General features: G+C 40.4%; 3 protein-coding genes across 6 annotated transcripts; 2 read left to right on the top strand and 1 right to left on the bottom strand.

Annotated features, from left to right (window-relative positions):
- The first annotated feature begins 195 nt into the window (after positions 1 to 195).
- Positions 196 to 4,515, top strand: LOC134627718 (pseudouridylate synthase RPUSD4, mitochondrial-like). The gene is made up of 6 exons (XM_063474070.1): positions 196 to 665; positions 1,419 to 1,626; positions 1,713 to 1,806; positions 2,306 to 2,456; positions 2,546 to 2,643; positions 3,407 to 4,515. The coding sequence occupies exons 1-6, from the start codon at positions 254 to 256 to the stop codon at positions 3,605 to 3,607; spliced, it is 1,164 nt and encodes a 387-aa protein (XP_063330140.1). The 5' UTR covers positions 196 to 253; the 3' UTR covers positions 3,608 to 4,515.
- Positions 4,516 to 4,863: 348 nt separating this feature from the next.
- On the bottom strand, positions 4,864 to 13,080 carry LOC134627716 (transcriptional regulator QRICH1-like). Of its 4 annotated transcripts, none has more exons than XM_063474067.1 (12): positions 12,977 to 13,080; positions 11,577 to 11,836; positions 11,425 to 11,493; positions 8,256 to 8,393; positions 7,346 to 8,152; positions 6,821 to 6,980; positions 6,485 to 6,639; positions 6,265 to 6,379; positions 5,675 to 5,783; positions 5,427 to 5,578; positions 5,248 to 5,338; positions 4,864 to 5,161 (listed from the first exon to the last, which is right to left on the bottom strand). In XM_063474067.1, exons 1-12 carry the CDS (start codon positions 12,981 to 12,983, stop codon positions 4,972 to 4,974), a joined length of 2,253 nt encoding a protein of 750 aa, XP_063330137.1. In that variant the 5' UTR covers positions 12,984 to 13,080; the 3' UTR covers positions 4,864 to 4,971. The 4 variants fall into 4 exon arrangements, with proteins under 4 accessions (XP_063330137.1, XP_063330139.1, XP_063330138.1 ...); XM_063474069.1 differs by lacking the exon at positions 12,977 to 13,080 and adding an exon at positions 12,500 to 12,930; XM_063474068.1 differs by lacking the exon at positions 12,977 to 13,080 and adding an exon at positions 12,738 to 12,930.
- Positions 13,081 to 14,809: 1,729 nt separating this feature from the next.
- LOC134627101 (proline-rich transmembrane protein 3-like) lies at positions 14,810 to 18,621 on the top strand. Its single transcript, XM_063473032.1, has 3 exons — positions 14,810 to 14,972; positions 15,741 to 16,234; positions 16,564 to 18,621. The coding sequence occupies exons 2-3, from the start codon at positions 15,757 to 15,759 to the stop codon at positions 18,201 to 18,203; spliced, it is 2,118 nt and encodes a 705-aa protein (XP_063329102.1). The 5' UTR covers positions 14,810 to 14,972; positions 15,741 to 15,756; the 3' UTR covers positions 18,204 to 18,621.
- Positions 18,622 to 23,004: the final 4,383 nt, after the last annotated feature.

Genomic DNA, 23,004 nt, shown 5'->3' with positions numbered 1-23,004 from the left:
CTTTTTTACATTTACGCAGTGTGTATTTTTTAATGTTTAAGAGCATTTAAACGGATAGTTATATCGTTTGTCGTTTGGTTTTATCTATATATTGTCTAATATGTCGGAATTATTTTAATTTGAATGAATGGATGAAATTATGCTTTTATTCTGAAAGGCTTGGCCCGGAAATTTTTTAATAGCTTCAGAGTTCATGCTTGTGTTTTCAAGCTCGTGTGCGCCGTCTGGTCTGTGAGGTTCACACACTGCCGTGATGAACAGCTGTGGGAGACTAGCACGTGTGTTTGACCGGAGCTCCGGCCTGGATCTGCTCTTCTGTCTGGTCAAACCCCGGACAACCTGCCGCCAGTGTCCGCAGACAACACCGTCCCTCGCCCGGGGTCAGAGCACCGCTGCCAACCATACTCCAGGCTCCGACACAGATGACAAACCCCGGCTTAGAGCCGTTGACCTGGCCCGTAAGATCCGAGGAGAGAAGTCAAAGACCCGAGAGACAGCGCCTCCCATGTCTGCCCAGCAGAGGAGGGTGATGGAGCTGAAACGGTTCAGTGTACAGTTACAAAATGTGCACCCCAACGTGCTCGCCAAACACCTCCACAGAAGCGTGCTGTACCAGGACAAGGATGTAGTGATCGTCAACAAACCCTACGGTGTCCCTGTGGCAGGTAAACCAACACTGGGCTGTCCTCTTTAATCTGATTACACTGACAAGAAGTTTGAAAAAGTTTTTATTTTCGGTTTGAAATAAAAATAAAAATCAACTCATTGTAATGTTAAAAAAAACAATATGAGATCTTTGTAACATGGTGTTTTACAATGGACATGGTCAGCAACAATATTCAGGTAGACTGTGGTGTTTAAACGATGGTACTAAAGGGCACAGAGTGTGCCAAGAAAACATCATCTGACATCATCCATTTGTACTGTTCTGTGTGAACCCGAAAGATGATTGGGAAAATCCCAGCAGAACAGCACTTTATAAAATACTCAGACCTGCCTGTCTGACACCAAGAGCCATGCCACATTTAGTCTTTTAAATCACCTTTCTTTCCCATTCTGATCATGACTCCGAACTATTTGACCATTATTGATGCCTGCATGCCTAAATGAATGTGATTATCTAATTAGATATTTGTATTAATGAACAGTTAAACATGTGTATGAAAAATTATGTGGTGAGAGCATATTTTATGGTGGTACATATTAAGGTGTTCTTAAACAGGCTCAGTATCATTATTATTATTATTATTATTATTATTATTATTATTATTATTGTTATTATTGTTATTGTTATTGTTAGGAGACATGCAGCATCATTACTGAGAACAGCTGGAATGACCATGAAAAATGTCAGCTGTCACACTGAAGCTGGGATGTCTAACTGGCACCACAAATGTAATGTTGCTGCTGTCTCCCAGATAACTCAGACGTCACATCCATCACCTCTGTGCTACCTGTTCTCTCCAAAATGATGGATGGGATGAAGATGAAGTCTGATTCTCAGCTCATTCCCTGTCTGGGTCTAGAAAAGGACTCAACGGGAACTCTCCTGCTGGCCAGGAGGGATGAAGTGGTGGAGCACGTACTCGCTCTGAATAGAAATAACAAAGTGGAGAGGAAGTACTGGTGAGTAGGGGAAACTGATAAGGATTAAATAAATAATGTACATGCTAATACTCCCACTGCATGTTAGTTATGTTGTTCCTCTTCAGGGTTATCACGGTTGGTGTTCCTGTGCCATCTGAAGGTCTGATTGATATTCCCATCATAGAGAGAGAGGTCACAGGTCCTCAGCCACACTATAAGGTGCCTCTTCTTCTGTATGATCATTACTGTAAACATCCTTGTGTGCACTGCTTTTAGTTTAGTAATTAGTATGTTTATTAGTTTGGGTTTGTTGTCCAGGGCATTTGAGTAAATTACTAGTTATTGTTTAAATCAGCGGTCCCCAAGCCCCGGGCCTCGGACCGGTCCGTGTATCGTTTGGTACCGGGCCGCGAGAGTTGAGGCTCAGGTGTGAAATGTATGGTTTTCAGGGTTTTTATCGGTTTTCAGCGTTATTTTGTTATCGTTTTTATCGTTAACTCGGTTTTCCTGGGTCTTTTCACGTGTGTTATGAATAAATCTTCTTTTTTTCGGTACTGGCACTAGTTTTATTTTGTTGTATTTATCCGCGACACCTTAAAGGCCGGTCTGTGAAAATATTGTTAGCCATAAACCGGTCCGTGGTGCAAAAAAGGTTGGGGACCGCTGGTTTAAATAATGGTGTGCATTTTCCACAGTCTCATAACATCTTTGATTTCAGATGGCTTTGAGTCCTCTGTACAGATTGAACGACGAAGGTGATGGTGTAACCAAAGTCCGAAGTCATCGCCAAGCTCATCCAGCAGTGACCAAGTACAGAGTCCTGGACAGCAGCAGCGGTTGCAGCCTTGTGGAGCTCCAGCCTTTTACAGGTAACAGTGCACATGTGAACAAAATAAAATCATCCCAAATACCTGCCTGGGCACAAGTTCGGTATTTTTCTGCTTCATTGTGTTCACAGGAGTGAAGCACCAGATGAGGGTTCATATGGCTTTTGCACTGGGGTGTCCCATTCTTGGTGACCACAAATATTCCCACTGGAGCAAACTGGCACCACAGGTAAGATGTTTACAGTCCCACAGAGAACAGGATGAAGCAAGACCTCCAAAAGGACCTCAATTATTGAGCTACCCCTTACCGAAGGTAGAACAAAGTTCAGCATAGTTTGTCATGTTCTCAAAGATCTCTCACGTGCAATGATTTCTTGTAGGAAAACATTTTACTGCAAAAGTGATTAAATCCATAATATTCATTAAAAAATCCATAATAATGTCAAGCTGAATGCTACACAAAGTTTCATAACGCGAGCTCAGATGGGCATGATGGTGGGCAGGGGTTCTTCTACATGTCTGAAAAATCGTAAATATATTGGCATCTATCACAGGTAGAAATTTGAAATATGAGAATATGTGACGAATGGATTCAAATACTTTTCAGCATGTTTTGCTGGGAATCCCAGAAGAGAAAAATATAGAATAGTGATTAAGGATCCACAGCTTAATCTCTGTTAGCTGCTGACATGTTGGTGCATATGGTTCTTAACCAATGTCACTTTCTAAAAACTATGAATGACATTGAGATATCCTTAGTGGTTGTTCGTGCTACTTAATTGTAATTTTAACTATAACACTGGGTTGAGAGGCTTTCTGACTGTACCTCCCAGATCCTCTTTGACTGTTTTATTGTGCACATTTACAGTCATGGCTTTTGTTTGACCCTCAGTTGGGTAGGCTGATGATCAGTCTCTTTTTTTTAACATGTATAAGAATTTGATTTCTATTTTGTCACAAATGATGACTAAATAATACATTTCCTTCCACAGAAATTACCAGAACGTGTGTTGGGAAAACTTGGGATTGAACAGAGCAAGGTTCGGCACCTTCCTCTTCATTTACATGCACGACAGCTGACGATGCCAGGAAGCAGCCAAGCTGACGTCAACGTGTCCTGCCCGCTACCGAAATACTTCACCCAAACACTGGGCCGACTGCATATAACGCTCCCAGATGAAAAACAAATGTGATCATCCCCTTGCTTTGTTCAGTGTTTTACAGTCCAACCCTGTCTGGTTGTGACAGGAATGTAATTTAAATGTGGAATAGAACACCAGGATGTGTAACTACAGCGCTAATACGTGTGATAGTGGACAGATGTGTTAATTATGAAAAAAAACTGATGCTATGGAACTGTATAAGAACCATTCAAATGCATCATTATTAAAAAGACCCACAGCTCACTTTTTCTTTTTACAAGACAATAATCATTATGTTTCAGCTTGACATGACTCTTACTACAAAGATTCCATCTGCATATATTGTTTAATAACCTACTATACACACATACATGGAGGAATACGTTGGCAAAAATCCTTGATGGGTGTTTCAGATGTTAGTTTTATCCTGAGAAAAATCTCCTGAATGACTACAATGTACAGATATAGGTGACAAATTAAAGGAAAAATCCAACAATTTAAGGTGGCTCTGTTATGCTAAGGAGGGAGTACGTCTCAGCTCACATCAATCTTATGTTAAAATGCTTCAGTGACCCGAGTGGCATCTCCCAGGATGCAGGAGGGGGATGAAATAATGAATCAGTCTATGACCTCTGTAGTCACCGGATCTTAAACAAAAAGTGCCCTGCGGGGGAGTTTGGGCCAACATGGCCACTAACATGGTTAAAACACCCATTTAGAGGATATCTTCTAGATAAAGAAAAATTGTGTCCTTCACTACAGCTGAGTTAAAGAGGCAGCACAGCACAGGCAACCATCTTACTGAAACACACTGGTTTTGCCTTCAATTTGTCACCGATCTGTAGCACTTAACCATGTGAATGATTGAGTTTTAACTTATTCCACAAGCAATATCATGTAATTATGTTTTGGAAAAAACAGGCACAAGTTTTTCAGATTTAAACTTATCATACATGGTCCAAAATGTATTTTTTTAAAAAAAAGTTGTGAGCACTGGTCCCTGTAACTGTCTTAAGATTATTACTAGTGGTACTAGAGAATTAAGATGTGAACAGCCTGTGAGGTTAAGAAAGAAAAGATTACAGTTGTTTAATCATTTATAAGACTGACTTTGTACAGGAACGTGTATCATCTCTGCCCAGCTGAGAAGAGACTAAAATCTTGCTCACTTGCCGGTTCAAAAGTTACAGAGGTGATATCTTACAAAGGCAGCCAAGAGAACGAGAAGTCCAACCCACCGGTCAAAAACAGAGATAATAAGAAGAGAAGAATTTATGAATCTGATGAGCATAATCATGATACTCTCCTCAGAAGTTGTTCCACTTTATTTTAATGGCCATCGATGATAATAGTCAGGATGGATACTGCATAGTCAACAATCTGGAGAACAAGTTCCTGTGAGCCAAGTCCTCAATCTAGCTCAAATTTTCTGGAACAACACCGATGATCTCCTGGATCTCTCTGACCACGATGATGCGAGACAGCATTTGTTCCACCTGCTGAATTGTGAGGGGCTGAGAGGAGTACCACATCGGGCTGTTTGGTGCAACGACAGGCTCTGGAGTCATGTAGTACGCATCGTTACGTCCTTTAACGCTCTGTGGGCTGGAAAAGAAAGTAAGCATGTGTCTGGGGGTGTAAACTGAAGAGTAATCATCACATAAATCCTACTAAGCTGAAGTGCTGCTCACCATTTGAAGAGGTAAAAGTCGTAAAGTTTGATGGGACAACGAAGAGGATTCGCAGGATCCTCGATCTGCTCTTCATACATGTCATCGGTTCCTAAATGATGCAGTGCACAGCAACAGGTCAACAACGGGCATTACTGCTATCCAACACTGAGCTAATCACGACCTGAGCAAGAGAGTACCTTTTTGTCCGGCACTGTGTAGGCCTTGCCCTTTGAGAAGGCGAATACTGGTTGCTTTGTCCTTGGCGTTAGTTGGGTTCTTCCTTGAGTGTCTTAAGACTTTAGAGAAAGCTACTTTCATGTGCTGTTCAGGTGTTATCAGGCGGAAATACCTGCAACAAATACGACATTGTACCATATTCGGTATTCGACTCTGAGCGATTAGAGAGAGGATAAAAGACTATAAGGGCCATTCAATGGTTACTCACTTAGTGTTGAAATACATTAGAGTTGTGAGCAATGTGGAAGGTGAATGTGCGCCAAGCTGTTTACACTCCCACAGCATCTCCTCTGTCACGTGACTTGGGATGATATAACCTAAGAGGAAAACATACCATGAGTACGGCAGGATTCACATGCATGTGTTTCAGGCTTCAGCGCATCTCCGTCACGTTGAACAGGATGATGTGATGCCGAACTAAATCGTTGATCTGCTGCTTAGCTCGTCCTTGCCAAGAAAAAATGCTGTTAACTGTTCCTGACCACGTGTCAGCCAATCAAATAACATTGCACATGCAGTACCCTCTAATCAATCAATTTTGCTAATGCAGAAGCTGATCATTGCCGTGAGCAATAAGCCCGTTATATATGTATAAGGTTAGTAAAGTGCAGCTAGCATGGCTAATGCAAACAGGCAACTGGAGCTCTTTTAATCTTGTGAATGACTGATGGTTGTTGCTATGACAATCATGCCAGAAAAGATCCCAAATGTCAAAGATGCCCATTGTCGAGTGTTTACATACATGTAAATGTTGCCTGAATATCGAAAACAATTACAAAATTGTGGATTCTGCCTTACCTAAAGGATGCACAGTGGGTTTCCAGTCGTGCAGGATTTTGTGTAAACTTTCGCAAAATCGAGTGTAATATGGATCATTGAAAATATCATCCACACGTCCATTTTCAGACAGATACTATAAAAAAGAAAAAAAAAAACCAACACAGAAAAGATTATTAAGCAATTTCAGCCTTAGTTTTATTCTTCCTGCCTCTTTGTGGTTGAGTATGGGGATACTAACCTTCTGTATACACAAGAAAACATAATACAGGACATCGGGAGCAAACTGTTCGTCCTCGGATCCTCGTGCCTCCTGTGTCATCAGGGAAAGACCCAAGTTTAATTCTGCCACTGCACTGGATACCAGATCTTCCTGAAAACGCAGGGGCTGACGACCTGAACGCAGAAATACCAGAAAACACTACGTTTGGAGAAGCAGTATAAAACTGACTTTACTTCTAGGTGACCAAGAATAACAGTACGTACTACACAGAGTGCTAACAGCAAAATGTTATGACTTCCTCTGGTTTCAGCAAGAGCTCACTGTTACTGAGACAACTGTACCAGGCCTACTTACGTCCTATGGGCGCAAGCTTTGTTGTTTCCCGTTTGCTTAGTTCAGCATTTTTTCTCTTCACCCAAAGGCGCCAAACCTCCAGCCCTTCCTCTGGCTTTAGACACACAGGAACCAGAATCTCTGTGGGTGCTTCGCCCTGAGCTTCAGTGGCTACTTGACCCTGCAGTAGAAGAGCAAAATAAAAAATAAAAAAAAGGTTGTTTTTGAGAAAGATGGCAGCAGAGTTAAACACACCTTATTAATTACATGATGGTAATTCATAGTATGATAATACTATTATGTTGTAACATGGTATTGTTACGATTAGTAGTATTAACTAGTCATAGTTAAACTAGTTCACATTCTTAATTCAGTAAGAAAAAAAAAAGACTACAAATAAACATGAACTTTTGAAAACACCATCATGATTATGACCAAAGCAACAATTATCAGTTCTGTTCTGTTTGATTTGCACAGGGCAAATTTAGTTCCAGCCATAATTATCAAGGACCAGAGTACAGCTGTAAAGACTGAGTCTTTTCTAACCTGCAGATGGAGCTGCTGGTCTTGTCCATCTTCCCCTTGACTCTGCTGTTGATTTGGGTCCCATATTTGCACTGACTGTGTAGTGTTGTATGTCCCTCCTACGGTCTGCACTGCCACGGGGATATGAATGTTCCCGTTCATGAACTGTGCTGGGAAGAGGGTCTGCACGATCTCTTCCTGTGTTGCAGTGGTGGCCGAATGCACATCGGCAGATCTCGATGTGGAATTTGGGGACATTTTGTCCTTGCCGTTGGCGGTAGTTACTTGCACTGTGCTATACGTCTCCTGTGGTATAGCAATGTGAGTTACACCCTGCTGCTGTGGAGTGGAGTACACAGGGATGGTCCAGGTCTCACCTTGGGGACCTGTGATTGTTCCTGTAGTGCTGTACAGCTGAGCACTGTCAACTGTGAGCAAATCCGGTCGTAGGGACACATAACTTTGCTGCTGCCCTTGAGGGATGGCTAAAACTGTAGCCACCTGCTGCCCCTGTGGAACAGCATACGAAACAGCTAGGGGAACATCCATCTTACGCTTCTTGGCTGGTTGGAGAACAGTGGGGATAGTGCTGGGCCTCCGCTCTGCCTCCCTGGTAGAGTCCTGTTGCTGAGCAGGAGTCATGGCCTCAATGGTCTGGATCTGGATTTGTTGCCCACCCTGTAACTGAATCTGCTGGCCGGCCTGAAGTTGAATTTGTTGTCCCCCAGGCAGCTGAATATGCTGCATTCCCTGCAACTGGATTTGTTGGCCACTTGACAGTTGGATTTGTTGTCCTCCAGCTACGGCGGCAACCAACTGAGCCTGAATCTGTGAAACACAGTAAACATGTTTTTTTTGGTTTTTTTTCTCTTTTGTTTAAATGAGGAAAAATGGTAAAACCTGATAGACGTAACTGAAGTTAATCCTCTACCTGCTGCTGCTGCTCCTCTGTGAGCTCTCCTGCCTGCACAAGCTGGGCTGTTGAGATTCCCTGTATGTCCTGCTGAGAGGGGGAGGCCACCTGAAGAACCTGGCCAACTGTTTGGCCCTGCTGTTCTTGGATCTGAACCTGGCACAGAGGGAGTGTGAGAAAAACAAACAGACTTGTAAGCAACCTTATGAAGAAATGAAGTATCATCAACACACTGAAATACTTTTCTTTGACATTTCTGCTATGAACAACACAACAGTTATCAAAGTCATAAGGGGTCTCAAGTTTATACATTAAAGTCTCAGTAAGATACACCCATGTCTGAGGTGACCGATCCTGTTTTAATGACATTAATGTGAATTGAACAAACATGAAACAGCAACCATAATCCTGAGAGAAAATTGATCTTTTTTTTGGCTTTGATACTTCATAGAACTAACTTCTGCTACTAATCAAACAGATATTTCAGTGGTTGTGCTACAAGGTCTTTAATTATCTGCACAACAGGCAAACACCCTCTTTCCAACTACATTAAATACATTTACATTGCTTTAATTTTTATTGCACAGAAGGACTAGAATGTGATGGTACAAGTCAGTATAACCAGTCAGAAATGTATCCTCCATTTCCACCTGCACCTTTTCCTACTGAAGAATCATTGTGACCACAACATTTTTCTGTAAAGTGCTCCTTTGCATGGTTTTCACATTTCCTGTTGGCTCTGTATGCATACTTAAATACTAAGTGAAAGATCTTCTGTGTGTACTCAGTAGGAAAGGGATTCCTTCCAGTGAGCCTGACTGTAGCCTCTCAGAACGCACTGCTTTGATATTTGGATTGGATATCAGTCCAATACTCGATCCAGCTTTTTGGGTCAGTATGGGTTACAATGAGCCGATCCATTCCTTTGAGTTCTACAATGTTTTCTGTTTACTTTACCAGATAACAGCAGCAGTTAGCGCCACAGCTAACACAGCATGGAGGAAGGTTTGGGGGCATTTCATGCTGCTACACCAACAATTTCTATCTGTACATCTGCAGAAGCATTTATTTAACTGGAAAATGCGGTCAAAGTGAGACACGACTGAAAAGTCTGCACGATGACAGTGATACTTTATCACTTTCTCTCTCTTAATTTCCTCTTGTTTACTTTCACTCTCATTATGCTCTGTCCAGTCATGCAAGATGGAAAGTTTTGTGTAACACTTTTTAGGAGTGTTTACTAAACTTATGATATAATTATAATTTAAAATGTGATCAACTCAGTTAAAGTTCATTTCACTCCAGCTGTCTCATTCTCGATGAAGTTTGCAGCCTAATGACTCCAGTCCAGTGCAAATAGATTAAATGAACAAGAATATATTTCTTATTTTCCCCATTGCATTTATCCTCCCTTTGTCATTTTTCAATAATAAATACCATAAATCCGGTAAATTTATAACCTGTTTTTAACCCTAACCCTTTTCAAAACTTATGAAAACGTAAGTGGAGTATGACCTCATTTCATACAAATGATTCGCATCTATAGCTGATAAAGATAACAGCAGTACACATTTTATGTGCTATAAGAGTGTCATATTTTGATGCTTTTGCTACAGCAATGTCTCACACTTACATTTTCAAATGTAGGACTAGGAGAAAAACCCAGGCATGTCTGAGAGGAACAGCAACATGTCAGCCTCTGATAGATTTAGTAAAAAGGGAGCTACCTTTCAAATATTCCAGAAAACCACTCCTGCAAAAGGTGGACAAACTTTGAGGAGAGGCTCGCAGCTCCTGACGTGTAACCCAAAAGTAAACAAATGCCTCAAACTAAGCATCACTATGACAGGAAGAGCCAATGGTGGATAGAAATTACCGAATTAATCACCTGCAGGTGTTTAAACAGCTCAACCCAAGAAAAAAAAACAACAACAAAAAACATCCCGGGTTTAAAAAAAAAAAAAAAGTTTTCAGGTTTATTATGTGACAATACTGCGCAGGTGTTTGAGGAGGTTAAGCTACTTTAGTTATTGAGAAACTCAAATGTTAAGCAGTTATTTTATATGTTTATACAAACTTACATGGAAACACTACCTTGGCTACTTTTGTGATTACATTTGACGTATGCTGAGTCATTGAATGTAATGCTGTTGCCACCTTGTTTTAACAGATTCACATTTCAAATTTCATTTCAGTAAGAAAGTGCACTTCATTTACTTACACTTACAAAAAAAGCTGCTGACTGCAAGTGTTTAAAAAAAAATTGTATTGTTTTTTCTATATCACCAAAATTATCACAAATTTTCTGATGAAATATCACGATATAAATTTTGAATCTATAATCATCCACCCTTATTTCAATCTCTTCCTCACAGTGAGAAATACAGCTTTTTAATCTAACACTGAGATCAAATCAGTACATCAGCAGAGACTCACAGTCAAAGAAGGTGTCAGATCAGAAAGGGAAAAAGCTGGATTGGTACATCCTTAGTAACCTCAGGTTTTTAATGTCAACATAGATGCATTCTCATATGTGTGACAGTGTATCAGGCTATGCTATGGAGTAATGCAAAAATAACGCACTGCTTTTTAAAACAGTAACTAATAATTTGTAACATATTCTGGTCTCTGTGTAATGACCCAAACACTAGTGAGTAATTGTGGTGTGCTGGGACTGAGAGGACAATCGGCTATATAAAATTTAAACACACTATGTTTTTGTATGAGGTTAGGCAGGAAGAGTCTCTGTGGACCACGTTTGCAAATGACATCATGATCTATTAGTTTAAATTTCTAGGATCAACCATTCAAATCAACAGAGGTGAAGAAGAGAGTGCAGGCAGGGTTGAGTGGATGGAGACAAGTGGCAGGGTGATTTGTGACAGAACAACAAGAATTTAAAAGACGGTAGTGAGATCTGCTCTGATGTACGGTTTGGAGACAGTGGCACTGACAGTAAGACAAGGTGGAACTGCAGGTCACAGAGCTGAAGTTGCTCAGATTTGTATTTGGAGTGACCAGGATGGACGTGATTAGAAATGAATATATCACTGGGCCAGTTCAGGTTGAGCAGTGTGGATGCAAACTTTGAGAGTTTGTGTGAAAGAGGAGGATGCTAGGGATAGGGTGAGATGGAGGTAGATGATCCAACCAATAAAAAGAGCAGCTGAAACAAGAAGAAACTAACCTGCACGTGAAGCTGCTGTTCAGATCCTTGATGCAGCTGGGGTGACATCTCTGTTGAGGTCACCTGTACCTGTTATAAAACATGTACATGTAATTGCAAACCACCAAACAACAGTAACAACATAATTCAACACCCAATATAAAGTGTCTTACTGGACAGGCCAGCTCCAGGAGAGATCCTGCCACCTCCGTGCTGTCTGTGTAAACACAGTTGGCACCCTGCTGATGGTACACCATGGCTGTGCTGGTGGCTGCCCCTTCCTGCTGGCTGAACTCCTGCAGCACCTCTGGGCCCTTGGCAAGAGACTCCAGGAACTCCTTCATCCTGTGCTGAGGAACAGTGCGGGCCTTTTGTCGCACATATTCGTCAAAGGAGACCACCCCACTCTCCTGATCGTTCATCGTCACTGGACCTGGAAAGAAGATTTTTCTTTTAAACTTCTAAGAGCACAGTTACATCCATTACATCCTAAACAAGCTGCATTTGCAATGTTCATGTAAAATGATGAGAGACAGCTTTTCTCTCTTACATACAAGTAAAATGATGCAGTTTAAATGATTGTCAGTAAGGTTGGGAACGTTAGGGTTACTATGTTAAATGCATTTGGCTTGGAGCTAATACAATGACTGTGCTTTGCTTAAATCAACTTTTCCTACAATTAAAAAACACTGCAATCACAGATTAGCTGAAAGGTAAACCTAAATGTTTACCATGAGCGATTAACTGGGTTAAATAGCAATGAAGTAATGAAGCAAGGCACCAACAATAGTGCCTCGTTTCATTATATTGACAGTTTATGTGACAGCTAGTTGTTAGCATGCTAGCTTAACAATGTTAGCTAGGCGCTGTTTTGCCACAACCCATATGGATAGTTCACTGAGTAGCAACCGCCGACTGCATTCTACACTGTTGAATACCAATATAATTTATGCCGTAACTTAAACAACACGGCTATAGTTTTACTCATAATAGAGTCTATCGAACTGTATTCAATACAGCAACACCTCGCTGGCTAACCACTGTGCTAACGTTAGCTAGCGAGCTAGCTCGGCGGCTCTGGATCCTGTCATGCTACCTTAAATAAAATGAAATCCTCTTGTTTCCGCCAAGGCACGGTGTTTAAAACCAAAAAGCCGATAAACGTCTAACAGCTACCACCGGCATACCATTTACTTGGCTACATAGCACATTTTAGCAGCTGTGCAATCCCGCAAAACAATGCCGTGATTACACGGAGATAAAATTTAACCATTGGCCGATTCTCTGACGTCTGCTTATTTCACGCTGAGCTCCGGGCTGTGTTAAAAGTTTACCACTTCCAGCAAAGCGCAGGTTTATTTATGCGGCGAAATCCCACGTCGTATGTCCAAAAAAACACCACTCAGCGACACGCACAAAACCCCACACACTGTTTACCAAGTGAGACATAAAATGACGGAAGTATAGGCCCCGAAAACAACGCGGCTGCTTTCCACACTGCTCTGCCAACCAACGGGCTGATAACTGCAGCTCCCATCCCGGTAGCAAGAGCAGCACTGTTATGAAAACTTACATGACATTTGGACGAGAAGTGCAACCACATTTGTGTAGTTAAAGGTAGGACATGTCTCATCTGTAACGGTGGGTCAACTGTAGCCAGGCAGTGCAAGATAATCACAGTCTCTCAGATTAAAACAGGTTCATTTGCATTGAAATGATAGAACCTATATACACAGATAGCCAGTTTGAATGATCGCAATAAATAGACAGCCTTTTTTTTTTACAGTACCACTCCTTTCATTGAAGATTTATTTAAAAATCAGACAAAATAATGACTTATTATTGTCATACTATCAGAACAGTATCTGTTCTAATATTACAGAAAAATAGGATCTGTATAGATTTAAATTAGGTAGATAGATATTGGCCACATTATGTGGTTAATTGGCCTTTGTTATCACTTTTTCAATAATTATGATTAAAAAATGTTTAAAAATATTTTAGTAGGGATTCCTTACTAAAATTATTATTTTCGGTCAAACTGTTTTTATATTACGATATCTCTGTTTTTGATTAATCATTTTATTTTATTATTAACTGTTTAATTTATTTCCTCTGACTCTGGAAATCAAGATACGTGACTTTAAATAAACACAAACATTTTCTTCCAGGATGGTTCTCCTGAAGCTTGGTAAACATGAATGCATGTGCCTTTAACTTGTTCTAACTTCCCCAGTCTGCCTTAAAGAGCCAGGCATGTGCTACTGAGGGCCTCCCCCTGTTCCCTCCACAACAAACTGCCTCTTGCCCTTCTTAAGGTGGACCTAGACAGATGCGCTGTGTGCATAGGCTGTGTCCTCTACACACTGGATAGGAAAGAGTTAATTCCCACACTCGCTGCAGACTATCTCTGACTCTACAAGGGCTCTCTTATGGCAGCGTTTATGCAGTATGTGTACATTTTTCTTTAACTGCTTAACATCCTCCAGGGTGTTGGCAACACATCTAGGGTTAAGGATAAGGTCTTGTTAAATGTCCACCCCTGTTTATAAACTTTAAAACGCCCAAATTCTATTATAATTAACCCTGTGAGGTCTCTCATCACCAGCAATGATCCTAGAAGATGTAAATTAAAAAGAAAATGTCCAAATTCTTTGCAGTAAGGGGACACAATTATTTTAACGTATGCAACAGAACTATTTTTCCCAGTATAATATATACTGTCTTTTCTCCAAAATACAGGGTTACGTTTATGGTTTGAGGCTAAATCGGGGCTGTCAGCAAAGATGACTTGGACCTAAGAGGGTTCATGGAAAAAAAAGAAAGTCATAATGCAGTGAATCTTCATTTTAAATGTAACATCTTCTAGTTTCTGAAAATCTGCCTGTTTAGCAAAATCTAGCCCGAACACTATCACCATGGTGGATGTTAAGAGGAAAGAAAGCTGATCCATTATTGATAGAGAAAAGACCACAGGATTCATCTGAGTGGTGACTAACACTCTCCTAATTTGATCATAAAGCGTAAGTCTTTCACATGCATACTCTGGAAAAATAATAAACTAGTAAGTTGGCATGAAACAGCTTACTTGGCTCGTGACTTACTGGCTTATCACTGCAGGTGACTTTATGCCACTGTAAGAATCTTAATGTAATCCTTTTGAGAAGGATTTACCTTTAAACAGCTGCCGTTAAAACAAAACAGAAGGCTTGTAGGTTGTTATTAACAGTCGGTCATTTACCACTTTGATTTTAATTTTAAAATCCTTCATTTATGAACACTGCAAACAGTAAACAGGAGTTATTTATTCAACTTTTTTTCTCCAGAAATGGGCCATGGTAATCAGGTCTTTGTTTTACTAGCGACATAGTGATGGAAAGTTGCCAAGTAACCAGCAGGTGCAATAAGCCGTTAGTTAGTTGTGAGCACGCCAGTCACTATGTTCAAGGTTCACTGTGATGCACCTTGTGTATCACCTCAGAAATCAGGCTTTACACATACTTTTACCAGAGATGCAGCACAACCCGTGATGCACTAAAAAGAAAGCAGAAAATAAGACTTGATCGCAGGTAAGTCAATGAGTTAGACTGATTTAACAGCTGAATGATGTGTTGTCATGTGTGTTTTATACTTGTGTTTGCCTGAATCATAACTGAACTATGAAGGGGTAAAATATTTCAGTTTTTCAGAGTTTTTCTGGATTCACAGCATTTTCTAGTCTTTCTAATTGCATTTAGATACCTCTTGTTTACCATGCGTGATTTATTACTGAAATGGCTACTTTATATTTTTGGTCCGACTGACTCATATTGTGAACAGTTTTTCCAAAGTTGTGTTGTAATTTTGCTGATTCAAATGTGCATTTATTGTAGAGGGTGCACATCCTCCAGATTACACGTAGAAAATATTGTCATTTAGAACTGAAACATAAGATTTCGTCTGTGTGAATCTAAATATATTTCTACCATTAACGCCTACATGATGCGCTAACATCATAATCATTTACATCCCCATAATGGCTGTGAAGAAAGTGTTTCAGTGTTTATTTCAAGGTAAAATCAAGTTTTAGCCATCTTGACATCAATAAATATTTTTAGTACACATTTTTGTGTTCACCAAAGGAATTTCTGATTATTTAGTTGCTGTGAAAGTGTGGCAAAAAAAGAGGAACTTTTTATTAAAAGAGGCTTTTCATTATCTTGGATGGCTGAAGTTTTGCGTTAGCTTCAGAAAAACTGTAAAGCATATTTTTAGACTGTTAATTTTAGTGATAGGGACATTAGGAACCTGAATGCATGGAAACGTGTTTCAGTGCTTTCGCTCTTTCTTCTCTACAGATCTTGGCTGTCAAAAATGAGGCGTCTGCTCTTTGTGACACTAACCGTGTCCCTCTCTTCACTTGGAAGCCTTATTCAGTCTTCGCATTCACCGTCCAACTCTGGCTCAGTCCAAATAACTCAAAGTGGAGCCAGAAACAACAGCAGCCTGGACAGCTTGGCCAGGGAAGTAATCTTTCAATCAGAAAGCCCTGTAGAAGGCAGCCGGTATAGTGTTGGCAGCACGGAGTTGCAGCAACTCATCAATCAGGCTGTCACTCCATTGAGCAAAGAAACCCACTCTGGGTCTGGAATCATAGTGGGGACAGAACCCAGCCTGCACCACTCAGGGCCTCTGGACCAAAGAGCTGACAAAGCTAATACTTCAATTACAGGAAACACTCACCCCAGTGTACCCGTAATCTCAGAGGGAGCTCTGCTGGAAGGCGGCCACATAACAGCAGAGCGCTTACAAGAGAGTCATACCTCTGCTGTGAAACACAACTTCCCAACTCGTAAGTAAAGCTGTGATATGCAAGTGAAGTAACACACATAGTGCATTACTTTACGTTTTTCTTTAACTGCATTAAATTATCAGGTGGTCACAGTGAAATCTAGTATAAAATTATATCCGTCTTTTCACATTTTTGTATGAAAAATAATATTTAAATCTATTTAAAAAGCAAATAAAGTAAAAGTGATTGATATTGGATCTTTTGGTTCCATGTAGTTGTCTGTGACACTGCGTGCTGTGCAACTATGCTAGTAATCGGACTAACAGTATGTAAAAATTCACCATGAAATTATTTTTAATTAAAAATATAAAATCTTCTCTTTCTTTCAGGTGGAGACCGCCCTAAACTTCCTTTCCATACCAGTGCGTTTACTTCCATGATAAATTATAAACCTTCAGAACCTGGAGGCCCCTGCGTGCTGGGTGTTGGGCCGTGTATTGTTCTTAAAAACTTTAATGGCACCAGTCTGCTCTGGGATGACATGAGGCGCACACTGGCGTTTGCCTGGGAATTGCACGTCTTTGGGTCTGCCAGCCTTTTCTCGCTGATGGCTTGCCTGGCAGTTTTGGGGACGGCTGGAGCATGTACGCTTCCTCGGCCCCTCTGTTACACCCTGATCCTGGCAAATAGCTTCCTAATCATGGGTGGCTCTTTGCGTACCATCCTCCTCATACTTGACCCCTACGGTACCCGTCAGATTCTGTCTCATGCCACTCTGTCAGCGCTACATAATGTTCCTCTGCAGCTTCTTCTGTGGGCGCAGCTTGCTCTCGCTCTGGTTACACTGAAAGGGTTAAATTTATTACTTTTCCCACTCAAGCTGCAGCACCCATGGGTGGTTGGAGGGCTTGGTATATTTCATTGCTCTGCATTATTTGTAGCCGATCTATACTCTTTAACTTTAACCCCTGCTGTCCCTCTTTTGCTACAGACCCTTTCCCTCTGCTGGGGCCTCCCATTTTGCTTGGGGATCCTCACAAAGGCCCTTTCCAATCTGCAACCCTTTCTCAGGTCCTCTTTGCCACAGTGGGCTCCTTCACAGAGGGCCGAGAGGCGTGGAAAGCGAGTCATAGCAGGGTGTGCTTTCCTTGGGGTGCTATGCTGCAGCCTTCAGATGTATAGTCTCTTCTGGCTTTATGGGCTACTGGGAAACTGGAGGCGCTTTGGCTGGGGCTGGTGGCTGAGTCAGTTCTGGGCGAGACTCCTTGAGTTAGCCTGGGGATTCTCTTTGCTTGTCCTGGGATCTTGGATCTTCTGGACTCCATCTAAGGGTCACGCAAGGGGTGACCATGTGCAGAGCAGAGTGGAGGCATTCAAAAGAATGGAGGATAAAAGCTTTTGGGATAGGGTGTTAGCCATTGTGTGGAAAGTCCCACTAAAAAAATCAGATACAAGCTGGGAAGACCTGATGCCAAATAACTGGACCAAATATAATCTGTCAAAAGCAGGTATCAGCAACAACATAATGTCCCCATATGACGATCGAACATCCACCCAAATATCAGAGCACAAGTCTGATCCTGGTAGTAGCAGCTCGGACTCTCAGGCAGCATTGCTGTGGCAAAAAGTTGGTGAACGTGAGTGTATTCTTTCACTTATAGAGTTTGACATGCGGCCCCCATCTCCTATTAACCTCAGGCGCAGCATTGACAATGCTTTTCACCACGGACAGCTTGTAGCAGGGAGTCTGTTCACACCTCCGCCTCCCTCATGGACAATGGGCACCAATGATGAAGACGGTGGTCTAAAACCCTTCCCTCCAGCCTTTATCAGCTACGGCTGGATGGACACGGAGTCCATTTCGGCATCTCTAGACCATTTCCAGGCCAAAGAACCAGTACAGTCACCCAGTGCTGCATCTGAAAATAATGGCAGCAGTGAGTCTCCAGCTGCTGCATACATGAGAGAGGAATTCTCTGCAGTGATGCATCAGCATTACTGGTCAGATGACGATGTCACAGACCTCTAAGGACATAAACTTCTTTTACATAAACTATCATATTTCTTTTAGTAAAAACTGTTTACCATGGGTGGGTTTAATAATGCAAAAATACAGTCAGTATGACCTGAAATTTGTCACTTTTTATATGATCTTTATGTTTTTGAGAAGATGATGGTACTTTCACTTAAATAAATCTGTTGAGTCAGACTTTTTTCTCCTAGTGAATAATATGAGTATTTAATAATAATAAAGGTCTAATATGTTTTGTTCTATTTGTCAGTGTTATTTGTGTATGTAGGACAGATGACCTTTAATTCAGCAAGTTACCATCTCTTATCTGTTGGCATCTGATTAGTGTACCAATAGTGACTGGATGTTTTTACTGTCTTGTTTGTAAATCAATTTGAATTTATATGAATAATATGATCAACAATAAATTTAGAAATTGAAAGAATAAATTTTGTGCTAACCATGTTTTACATCATACCAAATTTACTTTTATTGACTTTGGCTCAAATATGTGTGTGTGTGTTTGTGTGTGTGTTTGTGTTTGTATTCAAATCATAATAATGGCAGTCAGCATGGAGGTGTAAGGATGTAATCTTTTAGTAGATGTTTAGATCACTGAAAACTGGTTTACGTAAAGCTGAAAAACCGAGAAACAGAAGATTTTGAGAAGAGGTGAAAAAAGGAATAGAATTTAAACATTAGATTTTAGACATGGGTGTGGGTAATTACCCCGAACAAAAGGGAATTAATTAAACTTAGTAGCATTTAGTTGTGTTATTATTTAGCTTGAATTGTTTGATATAACTACCAATGTTAGAAAAAAAGTGGAAAATTAAAAATGTCTTTAACAGGCTACGCTGTGACAGGCGAATCTATTGGGAAGAACTCAAAATATTCAAAAAGTCATAAATTGACAAGAAAAAAAATTGTACAGAGAAAAAGTGGTAAATTCAGGATGAAATAAAGGTACATTTACAAGAAAAAACCTCAGAAACATTTGAAATTTTCTGAGTTTTTTTTCCTGCTGAATTTGGTACTTTTTTAAACCTACATTTAGCTTTTTTAAATCACAAACTTGATGGTTATTTTTCTCATAAATATTTTAATCTTTTTATTTCTACTCTCAGTAGCCGTATTTCTCAGCGGTGCACAAACACAAAAAACAGGATAACAGAGCTGATTAGTCCAGTACATGCTTATCATACACAACAAAGACTTCTCCCGTTACAGGTTGACATGGCAGTGAATGATTGGTCAACAGTTTGAAAAGGGGGTGGTTCTGGAGATTACCTTTGAGATCATTTTACTAAAGTTTAACCTAAAAATTTGCTGACATTCAAATGTGACCATCAGAGTGACTTAAATTAGACTCATGGTAAGCTTCACTAGCCTAAATACCATCTCACATCTGTCTTATTAAAGTTTATGTTCATGAAACTAATCGTAGTCTGTTGTATCTGACTCACTGTTTACTTTTAAACAAAAGATTTGTTAATGATTAATTTTAAAATGTAAATTATTCATTTGGAATAGATCATACAAAACCCAGCAGACCACATCAATAAAATCAAAAAGTCTGAATATATTTAATATTCTAATTATTCTAAATCAAACACTTTTCATTTAGTGTATGAATATTGAATATGCATTGATAATATTGAGTTTAGATTCACTAGATTAAAAAAAATGATTAATGGTTAATAATCAGATATTAAAACTACTGGAGTGTTTACACGTGTAGCATCTGTGGATTTATTGTTAAATAGTTTTCTGAACAGTTGACATTTACTGCACCTTCTAATTGATGCATGTGCTCACAGATCAAGGTGTGATGGGCCCTCTTGTGGTCAAACATTGTAAACAAACATTTACTCAGTTTATTTCCTTGCAGGATAAAGAATATTCACTCCTTCCTTTATGAGCGGATGGTGAGTTTTTGGTTACTTGCCTTTTGCTACCCAACATTAACCCTACTACAACACCAATCGCACCTCCTGGTGAAAGTGGTCAGGTCCTGCAGCAGACTCAGTACCCTCAGTTCCCAGTGTTTCCACAATATGTAGTTCCCATACCAACAAATATTACCTATCACACATGTTTATGGTATTCCCTACTACATCCGTAGCTTCCCTCAGGTACTGTTGCAAGCTTTGTAAACTAAAAAGTGCCTGCATCTCACTACTCTGCATTCTCATTTAGGCCTCATGTCTTGTTTCCCAGACGTGAACTGCCTCTCCATAGTATCCACAATATCCATTTCCTCTGTTCTCACAATTCCCTGTGGGACCTGGAATTTTCCATCCCACAACCCCACCTCATCCTCTTGCCCCTCCTCCATGACTGTGGTTTTTGTAACCATACCTGTGGCCACAAATGATCACAAGTCCAATAAGTTCCCCACTTGCGTGTTTCTAGTATTTTCTCAATATACTTTTCTGCCATTCCCTAACAAACTGCTCGTATCTCCAAAGGATCAAACTCAAACTGCCGAGCATCTTAAACCTGTAAATCCAGAAACCCACACCACAATACCCGAACACTCAGACTAACCAGATGCCTGTGGTGTGTCCTTCAACATACTGCTGTTACCATGTCAACAACAGTGTTGTCACCGCTCAGAAGCCTTTGACTCAAACATTTTATTATCCACACCCTTACAAGTAATGACATTATGTTCCTCGTGAGGCTGCCATGCCAGTATTTCCTGATCCTTCAGCCACACCTCTTACCAGCACAGCTCCATCTGCTCAGAGAGTATCAGCCTGTCTGCCGTGTTTCCTCTTTGCCCTTTCCTTTATCATCGGAGGCCAAAACTAGATACACAATCATTGACTGAATTTGTTTAAGACCTGTCACTAGAAGATGCTTTTTAATTGTTAAAAGTACAATTAAAACAAATTACAACAAATCACAATTATACTCATGTATGGTGTCATTTAGCTTGGTCTTAATATTAATAACTAATAAACATGTCTGCCTGTCCTAATATCTGCGACAGTAACACAGTGCTCTTATCATATCAAATCAAACATTCACCTGATGATGGTATGAGATGCAGAAACAGAGATTCACTAAAGTTATTAGTATTAGCTATTAGTTTACCAGCATCACTAAAATTAAAAACACCCTATCTATGAGTTATGTTAAAAAGTTAGGCTTGACTATTGAAACCCTTTATTTCAGGCTGTTCTACAAGCTACCTGAAAAACCTTCAGTTAATTCAAAATAATGCAGAGAAAGTACTAACGAGGGATAGAAAGAGACACAATATTTACCCAATATTGGCTTCTCTTCACTGACTCCTGTTAAATCCAGAGCTTAATTTAAAATCTTTACCCTCACATTCAGGGTAGATTCATAGAACCACATTATCCCAACAGAATACTTTGCTCTCAGGCTACAGGCCTGTTTTTAAAAGTAGAATTCAATGCAAAGCCTTCAGCTATCAGGCCCGTCTCCCTTCTAACCAGCTCTTAGTTTGAATTTGAAACACAGACACAACCTTTACTTTTAAGATTAAGTTTAAAACTTTCTTTTCGATAAACCATTTAGGACTGGATCAGGTGACCCTGAACAATTGCTACAATAGATTTAGGCTGCTGTGAGACCTCTTATGACACTCTGAGCACTTCTTCTACACTCACCTCTGTACACCAGCCTGTGTTTATACACCAATACTGCGTGACATTAAACTGTATTTTTTTTGTCTCCTGTAGTATATTTTGGCCCTTGTCTCACTTTGTTCTCCTTTATTCTTTTCTCTTTCCCCTCACTCCCCAACTGGCTGCCGCTCCCCTGCCAGAGGTTATGTCCTGGTAAAAGAACATTTTTCCTTCCCACTCTTGCAAAGAGGTAGCTCTTAGAGATCGTCTGATTCTTGGGGTTTTCTCCGAACAATAGAGTCTGTACCTTACAATATAAAGCACCTTCAGACAGCTGTTGCTGTGAATCAGTAAAACTTAATTACCTCAGAGCCTGTCAGGGGGACAGCAACCTTAGCAGAGATACCCAGACCTCGCTCTCCATAGCCACATCCTCTAGCTCTTATAGTGGGACCCCATAATATTCTCAAGCCACCTGAGTGACTTAATCCCTCCACCGTGTCTTGGATCTGCCTCTAGGTGCCCTCACAGTAGGACATACACAAGGCGCCTTAATTAGGAGGTACCTGAGTGTTTTAACCACCTCATCTGTCTCCTTTGATGTGGAGATATTCCTGTAAAGTTAACTTGTATGGTTTCTTTATATTCTTATTTCTCAACATGAATGTTGTTTGATAACGGAATAATCTTAAATTTATCTTCTAGTTCAACTGACTGTTAAACCCAAAACTGAAATTCTGCATCTATGTTGTCATTAACCAGTCACATTTAAATATATTTAGCACAAAAGTAAGGAAATATGTGTTTGGTCTTTCTTTGAGAAGAATGCTTTTTGGCAATAAAACTTATGCCACTGGAAAACCTGTTTATTTTACCTGAAATGGTGACACATCTGTAAGGAAAATACATTTGTGGGTTGTGCAGCAGACTTGAGTATGTTGGTTGCGTCCACGAAAAACTGGCCAAAACTTCTGTGCCAATACCAAACAGCTTAATGTTTTGAGCTTCTGGTCCTTGTCAGGACTGGTTGTTGGCAACATGTGCACTGTACCTGAACATGTGGGTGAACATTATGTTCAGTGTTGAGCCCAGAGTCGGCCTATAGCAATTAGATCGTAGGGTCAAAGTGTGGAGAAGATGCAGAGAGAGAGGTAATTGATCTGCAATCAATGGCAATCGCACATTTCCACAGTCTGGGATTAAATTCTATCCTCCGA

This window comes from Pelmatolapia mariae, linkage group LG5 (genome assembly GCF_036321145.2).
Source record: "Pelmatolapia mariae isolate MD_Pm_ZW linkage group LG5, Pm_UMD_F_2, whole genome shotgun sequence".
In the NCBI taxonomy this organism is placed as follows: Eukaryota; Metazoa; Chordata; class Actinopteri; order Cichliformes; family Cichlidae; genus Pelmatolapia; species Pelmatolapia mariae.
This window is presented reverse-complemented; position numbering and strand designations above follow the sequence as displayed.

Coding starts and splice junctions, on each gene's coding strand:
- LOC134627718 (XM_063474070.1), top strand. CDS start 254: ATGAACAGCTGTGGGAGACTAGCACGTGTGTTTGACCGGAGCTCCGGC. Junction 1,807..2,305: donor GTCCTCAGCCACACTATAAG/GTGCCTCTTCTT, acceptor CTTTGATTTCAG/ATGGCTTTGAGTCCTCTGTA. Junction 2,457..2,545: donor GGAGCTCCAGCCTTTTACAG/GTAACAGTGCAC, acceptor TTGTGTTCACAG/GAGTGAAGCACCAGATGAGG.
- LOC134627716 (XM_063474066.1), bottom strand. CDS start 12,243: ATGCTAACAACTAGCTGTCACATAAACTGTCAATATAATGAAACGAGG. Junction 11,837..12,134: donor AACCCAGTTAATCGCTCATG/GTAAACATTTAG, acceptor TCTTCTTTCCAG/GTCCAGTGACGATGAACGAT. Junction 6,981..7,345: donor ACCAGCAGCTCCATCTGCAG/GTTAGAAAAGAC, acceptor CTTCTACTGCAG/GGTCAAGTAGCCACTGAAGC.
- LOC134627101 (XM_063473032.1), top strand. CDS start 15,757: ATGAGGCGTCTGCTCTTTGTGACACTAACCGTGTCCCTCTCTTCACTT. Junction 16,235..16,563: donor GAAACACAACTTCCCAACTC/GTAAGTAAAGCT, acceptor TCTTTCTTTCAG/GTGGAGACCGCCCTAAACTT.